This window comes from Lepidochelys kempii, chromosome 2 (genome assembly GCF_965140285.1).
Source record: "Lepidochelys kempii isolate rLepKem1 chromosome 2, rLepKem1.hap1, whole genome shotgun sequence".
Lineage (NCBI taxonomy): Eukaryota > Metazoa > Chordata > Testudines > Cheloniidae > Lepidochelys > Lepidochelys kempii.
Window position 1 is genome coordinate 60,515,447 of NC_136381.1, and position 13,462 is coordinate 60,528,908.

General features: G+C 42.5%; 1 protein-coding gene across 4 annotated transcripts in view; it reads right to left on the minus strand.

Annotated features, from left to right (window-relative positions):
• The window catches only part of PREX2 (phosphatidylinositol-3,4,5-trisphosphate dependent Rac exchange factor 2), a 317,368-nt gene that overhangs the window by 24,129 nt on the left and 279,777 nt on the right, over positions 1-13,462 (minus strand). For all 4 annotated transcript variants that reach the window (XM_073330905.1, XM_073330906.1, XM_073330908.1 and 1 more), the window contains one exon: positions 4,866-4,933. In XM_073330905.1, coding sequence (XP_073187006.1) covers positions 4,866-4,933 — 68 coding nt within the window. The remainder of the gene's footprint in view (positions 1-4,865; positions 4,934-13,462) is intronic.

Here is a 13,462-nt window from a genome sequence, read left to right on the forward strand (position 1 = left end):
ATCAAATTCCCCCTCACTCTTCTCTTCTGCAGACTAAATAACCCCAGTTCCTTCAGCCTCTCCTCATAAGTCATGTGCCCCAGCCCCCTAATCATTTTCATTGCCCTCAGCTGGACTTTCTCCAATTTGTCCACATCCTTTCTGTAGTGGGGGCCCCACAACTGGATGCAATACTCAAGATGTGGCCTCGCCAGTGCTGGAGAGAGGGGAATAATAACTTCCCTCGATCTGCTGGCAATGCTCCTACTAATGCAGCCAATATGCCATTAGCCTTTGTGGCAAGAAGGGTACACTGTTGACTCTTATCCACCTTCTCATCCACTGTAATCCCCGGGTCCTTTTCTGCAGAACTGCCACTTAGCCAGTCGGTCTCCAGCCTATAGAAGTGCATGCGATTCTTCCATCGAAGTGCAGGACTCTGCACTTGTCCTTGTGGAACCTCATCAGATTTCTTGTCTAGGTCACCCTGGACCCTATGCCTACTCTCCAGTGTATCTACCTCTCCCCCCAGCTTAGTGTCATCTGTGAACTTACTGAGGGTGCAATCCATCCCATCATTCAGATAATTAATGAAGTTGTTGAACAAAACCGGCTCCAGGACAGACCCCTGGGGCACTCCGCTTGATACTGGCTGCCAACTGGACACCGAGCTGTTGATCACTACCCGTTGAGCCTGACGATCTAGCCAGCTTTCTATCCACCTTACAGTCCATTCATCCAATCTATATATTTTTTTAACTTGCTGGCAAGAATACTGTGGGAGACCGTATCAAAAGCTTTGCTAAATTCAAGATATCTCACATCCACCATTTTCTCTATATCCTCAGAGCCAGTTATCTCTTCATAGAAGGCAATCAGGTTGGTCGGGCATGACTTGCCCTTGGTGAATCCAGGCTGACTGTTCCTGATCACCTTCCTCTCCTCCAAGTGCTTCAAAATGGATTCCTTGAGGACCTGCTCCATGATTTTTCCACAGACTGCGGTGAGGCTGACCAGTCTGTAGTTCCCTGGATTCTCCTTCTTCCCTTTTTAAAAGATGGGCACTATATTTGCCTTTTTCCAATCATTCAGGACCTCCCCCGATCGCCATGAATTTTCAAAGATAATGGCCAATGGCTGTGCAATCACATCAGCCAACTCCCTCAGCATCCTTGGATGCACTAGATCCGGCCCCATGGACATGTGCATGTCCAGCTTTTCTCAATAGTCTTTAACCTGTTCTTTCACCACTGAGGGCCGCTCACCTCCTCTCCATACTGTGCTGCCCAGAGCAGCAGTCTGGGAGCTGTCCTTGTCTGTGAAGACCAAGGCAAAAAGAGCATTGAGTACTTCAGCTTTTTCTACATCATCTGTCACTCGGTTGCCTCCCCCATTCAGTAAGGGTCCCACACTTTCCCTGACCTTCTTTTTGTTGCTAACATACCTGTAGAAATCCTTCTTGTTACCCTTCACATCCCTTGCAAGCTGCAGCTCCAATTGTGCTTTGGCCTTCCTGATTACACCCCTGCATGCTCAAGCAATAATGATTACATTCAAATAAGTTAAGCATTTCATTGTTAATTTGTAATGTAACAAAAGCATAAATTTGGACAGGTGGCATGGCTGCATAAATGATTTGGGATCAGTGTTGAGCCTTTGCTTTCTGGGCAAATAAAAAACCAGTTCGTTACTGTAGAGTAGTCAGGGTGGATCCCATTGTTAGTGCGCATGAGCCTCATGCATGTGGGATCGAAGTCTTTGGAACAGAAGTGTCCATCAAGGCCGTGCTTGTGCTCCCACATGAGGGCATAAAAGGTGGAGCAGACATGAACCTCCCACAGTTCCATGGCAATTTGAAGCCCATTGTAGCTGAGGACTCTGAAAAGTTAGAATAGGAGGTGGGTTGTGGAAGCCACACTGACTACAACATCTCAAAGAACCAGTTCCTGTGGGGTAAGTAACCATTCTTTAGTCTTTGAGTACGTGTCTATGTGAACCCCACCGGAGGTGACTGCCAAGCAGTGTCCCCTCATGACGTGGGAATGAGTTAAACAGCTGGTTCAGGAATACTCTACCAAACTTGGTATCTGCTTTGGCAGCCAAGTCCAAAGCAAGTCTAATGCTTAACAAAAGTCAGTGGACTACTCCACATTACAGATTTCAGAAACTGGCACATTCCTGGAACAGGCAGAGGTTGTTGCTTGAGTTCCAGTGGAGAGCCTTTGTGTTTGGTGGGGACAGGTACACCAGTTAGCCAGTAACACAGCAAGATTCTGTGTTAGCCAATTTGATATTCTCTGATGAGATAGATGGCCTGACCTTTAGAATGGCCAGCTGTAACCAGAAATAAGTGAAGGGTAGTCTGAAGGGTTTTGTTCTGTCGATGTACTAAAGCCAGAGTCTGGGAATATCCAGAGTATGCAGCTTCTTCTCTCCCAGTGTAGAGCAGGGCTTTGGGAATAAGACAGGTACTCTTAATGAATGATTTAGATGAAACTCTGAGCCCACCTTAGGGATGAATTTCAGGTGAGGCTCAGCACCACCATATCTCGGTGGAATGTCATGTAGGGAGGTTCAGCAATAAATGCTTGCAGCTCTCTCTGTCTTCTGGCTGAAGTGATAGCAACTAAGACAGTCTTCAGAGTGAGACTGTGTAAGAAGCATTCTGAAAGAGGTTCAAAGGGAGATTAGGAGCCTCACAAGCACTATACTGAGATACCAGGCAGAGGCAGGTTCTCTGATTAGTAAGCAAGTATGTAATAGCATATACTGAAGCATCAAGTATGAATCTCGGCCCTTTGCCAGGGTCAGACATGAGTATCGGTATCAGGTTCAGTTGTGGGTCTAATTTCTCCTGTGCTCTCTGGTTTTGTTAGAGGGCTCGGAAGCCCTCTTCTTGGAGGAGCAGTGTTTCGAGTGCTCCTTCCAGGACTGTCCTCTCTGTTTGGAGCTATGATTGAGCTCCATCTGTCTGTGTCTCTTGACATCTCCTTTTTGTGTGGGCAGAAGTGCCAAAGGTATTGAAACCAAGGCTCCCAATGCTGAAACTACCAGCATGGTCAGCATCAGAGTTGTTGATGCCAGCTTAGTTGGATTCCTTTTCAACATCTTTTCACTGCCCCATCCTGAGGCGTGAAGCCTGCTTTAGGGAGTACTGCCTGATGCTGTTTTTTCTGGCCCCACTCTGGTAGTTGCCATCACCTCTGGGTCTGAAGCAACCTGCACAAGACTACTCTAGCAGATGTAGCTTGAGCTGGGGGGTCCCTGCATTTGTGGGTTCTTGCAGAGAGCGACTTACACAAAGCACTTATCTGGAATGTGGATCTCCCTGAAGTAGAAAAGGCATCAGCTGTGTCTGTCTTTGAAGGGAATCAGTGTGTTGCAAGACGGGCAGAGTTTGAACCTTGCCAGTTTAGCATCTGCCATTAGATGAGGCAGTTGGCATGAAGCATCTCACTCCACTGTACCAGATTTATGCAGGAGCATCTTTGATTTTCTTCCCCTCCCAACCCCCCCAAAAAGTTTCAATCTGAGGAAAAGGGAATGTGAAAATAAAGTTTCTTCACAGAAGGTAGTTGTAAACCAAGGTGAAGTCTCTAAGGAGTCATGGGTTGGAAACTCGCTGGGTTCCGCCTTGCTGACAGAAGCAGTAAGAGGGAACCGAGAGAGGGTTGTGTCTGCTCGGCCCTTTCTGTCCTTGGAAAGGAGCACAATGCAGCACAGGGCACTAACATGGAACTAACCAACACTGCTATTCAAAAGACTCTGATCTCACATGTTTGAGGTGCATGTGCACCCACAGTAGGATCCCTGCTGACACATATACTCGAAGCAGCTGCTCAGATACAATGCAGAGGAGATTAACTATCAATGAGTGATGCCTGGTTGCTCCATAAGTGATTTTTGTAAGGAACTCATGAAGTGGTCTGTTCTCCTGCTGGAGAAAAATTGGTGGAATCAGTTGCCAGAAAGGGGGCCAGAAAGCTGATGGTTCCTAAGAAGGAAGGGCTGGGGAATCCAGAGGATCCTGTATGGACTGGTTGGGAACGCAGAGACTTCCCCATGGTTAGACAGCTAAGGGGAGACAATGGCAATACATTCCACATTAAAAAACCTCTCATGCTTCAGATTATGTGGTATGAATTTTAACATTTCTATTTTTGGGGAAACAAAGATAAAACTTGCTAACACAAAATGATATAAATCCAGGAGATATTTCACACTACTGGTTTTACTTCCAAAGCTTTTAACACTTGGGTAACAAACTCCCCACCTTTGTAACTTATCAAATTGTGGTCATTTTCATTTGAATTGTTTTGGAAATAAGCTCAAAAAAAGGAAAAGACACAGACAGACAGACAGACACACACACAGAGTTTTCTCTTTTGATTATTTTATTGATCAGAATCCTGAAGTCTCTCTCATATGTAGCTTTGTTGTTTGCCATTGTTTATGTTCATTTGCAAATACATCTCTCTTAAATATTGTATTGTTCCTTACTGGAATTTTAACACCTCAGTGGGTCTATTATCTGTTATCTACATATATTCCTGTTTATGTATCTATAGTATATCACTGTGTAATTATTATTCAACAACAGAGTATTAGATTTTAATCAAACTGAGAGACTGTAAACAATCAGGTAAACTTCAGAGTAAATTTTCAGAGTATTGCATGAAGTTTTAATTCTGCAACTAGTTTACTGTAATTGGAGTTGTGTGGTTTTAAACCCAAGTAATTCTCTGGATATTAAGAAGCCAAACTTTGTCCATAAGTACACAGTGAAGTCAATGTGAGCTGCATGCTTGTGACTGGGAAAATGATTAGGCAAAAACTAGACAAATCATGGTCTTGGTCACAAACAACTAATTCTACTATTTAGTTACCTTGGGACAGATTGTGGTGTTCGGTCCCTCACTCCTAAATTCTTGGCAGTGTTCTGCACTCTTGCTCCCTGCAAGAAAGAAAAAAAAAATTGCTTCAGATAGAACTAATGTAAGTTTTAGTGTACCTCCTGGGTGTATAATAGGCCCAGGATTAGATTTATCAATAAATAAACTTCATTATTGATGTCCTACGTAAATAATTCTTTTCTTTTGAATGCAACCAAGAAAAACAGTTTCTAATAAAAGCTACTAAATATGATTTTATAAAGGTGCAAGAAAAGAGACACAGCTGTTCTGTTCTTTCAGCTAATAACTACTCTTTCACGTAAAACATAAAAACAGATAAAACAAAGTTCTTCACAAAAAAAGTTTAACATTTAAGTTGTGAAGAAGCTAACAACTACACTACTCTCACACTGCTGATTCAGTTTGCCTGGCATTCCTCACTCTTGCACAATTCCTATCACAATCAGTGTGAGTTCTGAGTAAGTATTACCGGTTCCATCCCACACCCAAGAATCCTCCTTATGATCAACTGTTTGTTTACAGAGAAGGATGGCCTGTGTTTAAGGCACTAGATGAGGACATGGTAGATATGGGTTCTATTCTTGGCTCTGACACAATCTTCCTGTACAACCTTGGCTAAGTTACTTACTCTCTCTGTGTCTCAGTTCCCCATTCATAAGACAGGAATAATAGTGACAGGTTTCAGAGTAACAGCCGTGTTAGTCTGTATTCGCAAAAAGAAAAGGAGGACTTGTGGCACCTTAGAGACTAACCAATTTATTAGAGCATGAGCTTTCGTGAGCTACAGCTCACTTCCTCAGATGCATATCGTGGAAACTGCAGCAGGCTTTATATATACACAGAGAATATGAAACAATACCTATTCCCACCCCACTGTCCTGCTGGTAATAGCTTATCTAAAGTGATTTCCAGCACAAATCCAGGTTTTCTCACCCTCCACCCCCCCCACACAAATTCACTCTCCTGCTGGTGATAGCCCATCCAAAGTGACAACTCTTTACACAATGTGCATGACAATCAAGCTGGGCTATTTCCTGCATAAATCCAGGTTCTCACATCCCCCCCACCCCCATACACACACAAACTCACTCTCCTGCTGGTAATAGCTCATCCAAACTGACCACTCTTCAAGTTAAAATCCAAGTTAAACCAGAACATCGGGGGCGGGGGGGTAGGAAAAAACAAGAGGAAACAGGCTACCTTGCATAATGACTTAGCCACTCCAAGTCTCTATTTAAGCCTAAATTAATAGTATCCAATTTGCAAATGAATTCCAATTCAGCAGTTTCTCGCTGGAGTCTGGATTTGAAGTTTTTTTGTTTTAAGATAGCGACCTTCATGTCTGTGATCGCGTGACCAGAGAGATTGAAGTGTTCTCCGACTGGTTTATGAATGTTATAATTCTTGACATCTGATTTGTGTCCATTTATTCTTTTACGTAGAGACTGTCCAGTTTGACCAATGTACATGGCAGAGGGGCATTGCTGGCACATGATGGCATATATCACATTGGTGGATGTGCAGGTGAACGAGCCTCTGATAGTGTGGCTGATGTTATTAGGCCCTGTGATGGTGTCCCCTGAATAGATATGTGGGCACAGTTGGCAACGGGCTTTGTTGCAAGGATAAGTTCCTGGGTTAGTGGTTCTGTTGTGTGGTATGTGGTTGTTGGTGAGTATTTGCTTCAGGTTGCGGGGCTGTCTGTAGGCAAGGACTGGCCTGTCTCCCAAGATTTGTGAGAGTGTTGGGTCATCCTTTAGGATAGGTTGTAGATCCTTAATAATGCGTTGGAGGGGTTTTAGTTGGGGGCTGAAGGTGACGGCTAGTGGCGTTCTGTTATTTTCTTTGTTAGGCCTGTCCTGTAGTAGGTAACTTCTGGGAACTCTTCTGGCTCTATCAATCTGTTTCTTTACTTCTGCAGGTGGGTATTGTAGTTGTAAGAAAGCTTGACAGAGATCTTGTAGGTGTTTGTCTCTGTCTGAGGGGTTGGAGCAAATGCGGTTGTATCGCAGAGCTTGGCTGTAGATGATGGATCGTGTGGTGTGGTCAGGGTGAAAGCTGGAGGCATGCAGGTAGGAATAGGGGTCAGTAGGTTTCCGGTATAGGGTGGTGTTTATGTGACCATTGTTTATTAGCACTGTAGTGTCCAGGAAGTGGATCTCTTGTGTGGACTGGACCAGGCTGAGGTTGGTGGTGGGATGGAAATTGTTGAAATCATGGTGGAATTCCTCAAGGGCTTCTTTTCCATGGGTCCAGATGATGAAGATGTCATCAATATAGCGCAAGTAGAGTAGGGGCTTTAGGGGACGAGAGCTGAGGAAGCGTTGTTCTAAATCAGCCATAAAAATGTTGGCATACTGTGGGGCCATGCGGGTACCCATAGCAGTGCCGCTGATCTGAAGGTATACATTGTCCCCAAATGTGAAGTAGTTATGGGTAAGGACAAAGTCACAAAGTTCAGCCACCAGGTTAGCCGTGACATTATCAGGGATAGTGTTCTTGACGGCTTGTAGTCCATCTTTGTGTGGAATGTTGGTGTAGAGGGCTTCTACATCCATAGTGGCCAGGATGGTGTTATCAGGAAGATCACCGATGGATTGTAGTTTCCTCAGGAAGTCAGTGGTGTCTCGAAGGTAGCTGGGAGTGCTGGTAGCGTAGGGCCTGAGGAGGGAGTCTACATAGCCAGACAATCCTGCTGTCAGGGTGCCAATGCCTGAGATGATGGGGCGCCCAGGATTTCCAGGTTTATGGATCTTGGGTAGTAGATAGAATATCCCAGGTCGGGGTTCCAGGGGTGTGTCTGTGCGGATTTGATCTTGTGCTTTTTCAGGAAGTTTCTTGAGCAAATGCTGTAGTTGCTTTTGGTAACTCTCAGTGGGATCAGAGGGTAATGGCTTGTAGAAACTCGTGTTGGAGAGCTGCCGAGCAGCCTCTTGTTCATATTCCGACCTATTCATGACGACAACAGCACCTCCTTTGTCAGCCTTTTTGATTATGATGTCAGAGTTGTTTCTGAGGCTGTGGATGGCATTGCGTTCCGCATGGCTGAGGTTATGGGGCAAGTGATGCTGCTTTTCCACAATTTCAGCCCGTGCACGTCGGCGGAAGCACTCTATGTAGAAGTCCAGTCTGCTGTTTCGACCTTCAGGAGGAGTCCACCTAGAATCCCTCTTTCTGTAGTGTTGGTAGGGAGACCTCTGCGGATTAGTATGCTGTTCAGAGGTATTTTGGAAATATTCCTTGAGTCGGAGACGTCGAAAATAGGATTCTAGGTCACCACAGAACTGTATCATGTTCGTGGGGGTGGAGGGGCAGAAGGAGAGGCCCCGAGATAGAACAGCTGCTTCTGCTGGGGCTGAGAGTATAGTTGGATAGGTTAACAATATTGCTAGGTGGGTTGAGGGAACCATTGCTGTGGCCCCTTGTAGCATGTAGTAGTTTAGAAAGTTTAGTGTCCTTTTTCTTTTGTAGAGAAGCAAAGTGTGCGTTGTAAATGGCTTGTCTAGTTTTAGTAAACTAGTAAAAAAGATCACAGACATGAAGGTCGCTATCTTAAAACAAAAAAACTTCAAATCCAGACTCCAGCGAGAAACTGCTGAATTGGAATTCATTTGCAAATTGGATACTATTAATTTAGGCTTAAATAGAGACTTGGAGTGGCTAAGTCATTATGCAAGGTAGCCTGTTTCCTCTTGTTTTTTCCTACCCCCCCCCCCCGATGTTCTGGTTTAACTTGGATTTTAACTTGAAGAGTGGTCAGTTTGGATGAGCTATTACCAGCAGGAGAGTGAGTTTGTGTGTGTATGGGGGTGGGGGGGATGTGAGAACCTGGATTTATGCAGGAAATAGCCCAGCTTGATTGTCATGCACATTGTGTAAAGAGTTGTCACTTTGGATGGGCTATCACCAGCAGGAGAGTGAATTTGTGTGGGGGGGTGGAGGGTGAGAAAACCTGGATTTGTGCTGGAAATCACTTTAGATAAGCTATTACCAGCAGGACAGTGGGGTGGGAATAGGTATTGTTTCATATTCTCTGTGTATATATAAAGCCTGCTGCAGTTTCCACGATATGCATCTGAGGAAGTGAGCTGTAGCTCACGAAAGCTCATGCTCTAATAAATTGGTTAGTCTCTAAGGTGCCACAAGTCCTCCTTTTCTTTTTAGGAATAATAGTGCTTTCCTACCTCACAGGGATATTGTGAGGATGAATTCATTTAAGCATGCAAGCTGCTCAAATACTATATTGATGACCGACACAGAAAAGTGAACTTAATTAACAATGGAACTTAATTAACCTGACTTTCCAAAAACAGTCGGCAAACAATGGCATATCTACTAGACTTATTATTGCCAACCAAAGAGAATAGATCTAATAGACCTACTGTTAGGATATAGATATTCAGGCCTGTCTGCAAAGGCCTGTACTTTAAGAATTTAGGTGTATTCTTATCACTTGGCTAGTTCTAGAGGTATAAAAGAAAGAATCAAAATCACTGTCTGCTGGTGTAAGGGCCTTCTCTTACTGTGACAGTCTGAGGCCCTGTTCTTAGGCTAAGGCCTTTGGCTAAGCAGCAGAGGCAGCCATAAGCTAGGAAGCGAACAGTCACATCCTCACATTCCAAACTAGTCACATTGAAATAAGGTGCTATTGGGCTGTCAGGCACTATCAGGACAGGATTGTATTCCTATCACCTCCAGAGAAAGGGAAGTGCCTAGAAAATGTAAAAGGAAACTTAGTTTGATAGCATCCTGTCTGGCAAGAACTCACTTATCAATAGCTGGGATGTGAAATCCTCACTTCTGTATTGTTTTGTCATTATAGTTCCCACTTTGCTATTGTTTGTCTGTATAATCTCTGTCTGGTTCTGTGATTGTTTCTGTCTGCTGTATAATTAATTTTGCTGGGTGTAAACTAATTAAGATGGTGGGATATAATTGGTTAGCTAATCATGTTACAATATGTTAGGATTGGTTAGTTAAATTTCAGTAGAATGATTGGTTAAGGTGTAGCTAAGAATAATACTATATAAATTAGGGGCAAACAGGAAGTAAGTTGAGATTCGAAAATAAGGAAAAAGGAACTTGTATTTAAGCTTGCTGGAAGTTCACCCCAATAAACATTGAATTGTTTGCACCTTCGGACTTTGGGTATTGTTGCTCTCTGTTCATGCGAGAAGGACCAGGGAAGTGGGAGAGTGAAGGAATAAGCTCTCTAACACCTACTATTGCCAATCTTTGTTTTCTAGTTTTTAGAGGAAGCAAAACCTATTCATTCTCTCTCTCTCTCTCTCTCTCTCCCAGGTCAAATGCAAAACAAAATGAAGACAACAAATAACTGCACAAGAAGGTATAAACAGATTAATCTCACAATAATTAAAGTGAGATAATATTAAATTTGTGTGGGATACAGGTAAAGCTATATCTAAAATAAAGACATATCTGTAGTGACAAACCGTGCAACGGTATGGCTCAACCATTGATTGGATTGAGTATTACAGTGAGTAAACAAATTGCATTTTGGCTAAAATTTGGTACCTCAGTCCACTACCACAATAAAATCCCCACGTTAGTACACAATAAAGGACTCAAACTAAAGCTGGAACAGACTAAATACCTGCAGGCAGCAGGTATTCACAATTAGAGTAAACAGACACATGCAACTTAAAAATCAGTGTTTTGTTATCTTATCTATTTTTTAAGTTTAATGGTACTGAAGAAAAAACAACCCCACACTTATCTACTTAAATAACTCTAGAACAACTATGAAAAATTAAATTCATGAAATGGTTCATAAATAGCATTGCTTTCATGTTTTATAAAGTACAATATATTCTGAGAAATCAAAAATATTGATTAAAGTTTTTAACGTTAGATATTGGCAAAACACACATCATTGGTACATCTAATTTGGAAAACCCTGATGCCAATATCTCTATGACACAGGTAACTCTACCATCATTCATAAACCACTTTGAGTTCTTTGACATGGGTATGTATATATCAAAGATAAATTGCTGATGGTCAAGATCCATGTGATTAATTTAACTGAATACCAGTGTATACATAATATATATGAGAATATATTAACATTAATCATATGTAGATCTTGACTTTTAACACTGTAACTGCTTCTGAGGAAGAAAAATAACAAATTTTTATTTACATCACCCACTAGACAAATTAATCCTAATATCTAGCTAGCATAGTAAATCAAAAGTGTTGATTTCAAAGGATTCTGGCTTTATACATCCATCTAATATATTGTTTATCAGGAGAACAAATTAGACCTTACTTAAACCACCCCCACCAACAGATTCATTTTTTCTCCTGGGGGGTGGGAGGTGGGAATCAGGATTACTAATAATGTGATCCTTCATCTTCCATTTTAGTACATCTACATCACTTGTGAGTTTATTTTTTATTCAAGAAATAAATTTGCTTTTTTTTTTCTGCACATCTAATATTTTTTAAACAATAACAATCTGCACGTTGAAATTGCTAGCCCCATATTGCAGTAACAGATAGCACAGTTAAAGGGCATTAGAACTCTTTGCTCTGTGAACCGATAGTGCCTGGGCACTCATGGAAGATGACCTTTAGCTTTGGGTAGAGAAAGTTCCACCATCAGATCTGTAAATCAATTTATGAAGTGGTATTTCCATTGTCGTTAGAAAAAAAAAAAGAAAAGACAGGCCCACTCTGCGAGGACACTTACATAAGAACGGCCATACTGGGTCAGACCAAAGGTCCATCTAGCCCAGAATCCTGTCTTCCAACAGTGGCCAATGCCAAGTGCTTCAGAGGGCATGAACAGAACAGGAAATCATCAAGTGATCCATCCCCTGTCATCCACTCCCAGCTTTTGGCAATCAGAGGCTAGGGGACACTCATAGTATGGGGTTGCATCCCTAATCATCTTGGGTAACAGCTACTGATGGATCTATCCTCCCTGAACTTATCCAGTTCTTTTTTGAACCCAGTTCACAATACCCCCAGCAATGATTTTCACAGCTTGACACTTGTTTAAGGAGGGCAAAAAGTGACCATATTTTTGTGACGTTCTGTACCCCAAAGCAATACCCTGGCACTCCCATATTTACAATGGTGATATAATTATGATATGTTTTATGCAAAGTATGCCTTGTAAGGTATCATTCTAAAAGTCTTGATCTGTTGAACGTTAATATCTCATTGGAATGTATGTGCTGTCATTGTATCTGAAGTTATGAATATTAACTATGTACCAGCATTTTAAATGTGTTTGCTCCTACAGTAACTCCCACAAGGTAGTTTATATCCAGTCTAGCCAGCACATTGTGAACAGACTATTTAAGCTAATGGCCCATCAATGAACACAATGGGCCATTTCAGAAGCTTATCCTCACCTGATGGACTTTTCTAGGGACGTTCTAGTCAGAATATGGGTAATGACCCCTGCTATGACTCATCGAAGAATGCAAGGGCATGTGACTGGAACATATGATACTGGACTCCATCTTGTGCCTGTACTTTTACACTAACTGTGCCTGGGGTTTTTGTTTGGGACAATGAAGTGTCATGGCAGAAACTATAAAAGGGGAAGTGACATCATCACTTGGCCTCACTTCCCCCACAACTCAACACCTGGAAACACCATAGGAACAAAGTCTGAACTGGGGATGTGGTCCCAAGCTGAAGGGATTTCTAGCCCGTGTATGGAAGATTGATGGACTGTTTGTACCATCAGGGTGAGACACTGCTTGATTCAAATCCTGTCTAGTGTAAGGAACTTAGATTGTGATTTTTTTTTATTTTTTAGGTAACCAACTTTGGTCTGTACACTATTACTTACAATCACTTAGAATCTATTTTTCTGTAGTTAATAAATCTGTTTTATATTTTTTACCTAAAACAGTGTGTTGTTTGAAGTGCAAAGTGAAATCTGCTCAGGGACAGGGGCTGGTGAATTGTCTTCTCCACACTAAGGAAGGGGCAAACTGAGTAAAAAACTTACACTGGTCAGGCTTCTGACCAGGGCTAGATGATACAGCTCTGGGGTCCTAGGCTAAGGAGCTGTGGGGGGTTGGCTGGAGCTCTCTATTGTTGGTTCATGAGTGGCGGGCAAAAGCACTCATGTAACTTCAATTGGGTGTGTCCATGCTTATGTATGGCTGTGCAAGTGCAAGACCTGGAGAGGACTGCAGCTTATCACAGCCTTACAGTGTGAGAGGGGGCCCAGACTGGTATGCCAGAGGGCTCAGCTGTATCCCAGTTCCAGGTTGCACCTCAGGGAAGTCCGTCACAGTTTTGAAAAAAAGTAGCTTACATTTGTGCCTATATAATCAACTGAGCACAAAATCTGTATCGCAGTGTTATAGAAAATGCAATGTTATTGTATATCCATGTCAAAGCAGTGAAAAAACGTTATTCCTTCTCCATATCTTCTTCCATGTGGACTCTATGCAAACTATGAGCTCATCCTCAACGCCTCTATCCTCTCCATATTTAAGTTTCTCTTGAAGACTCACTTTTGTCATGGTATTTATAGAGAATTAAGCTGATCTGTTTGTGTGTATGTGTATAGATATACA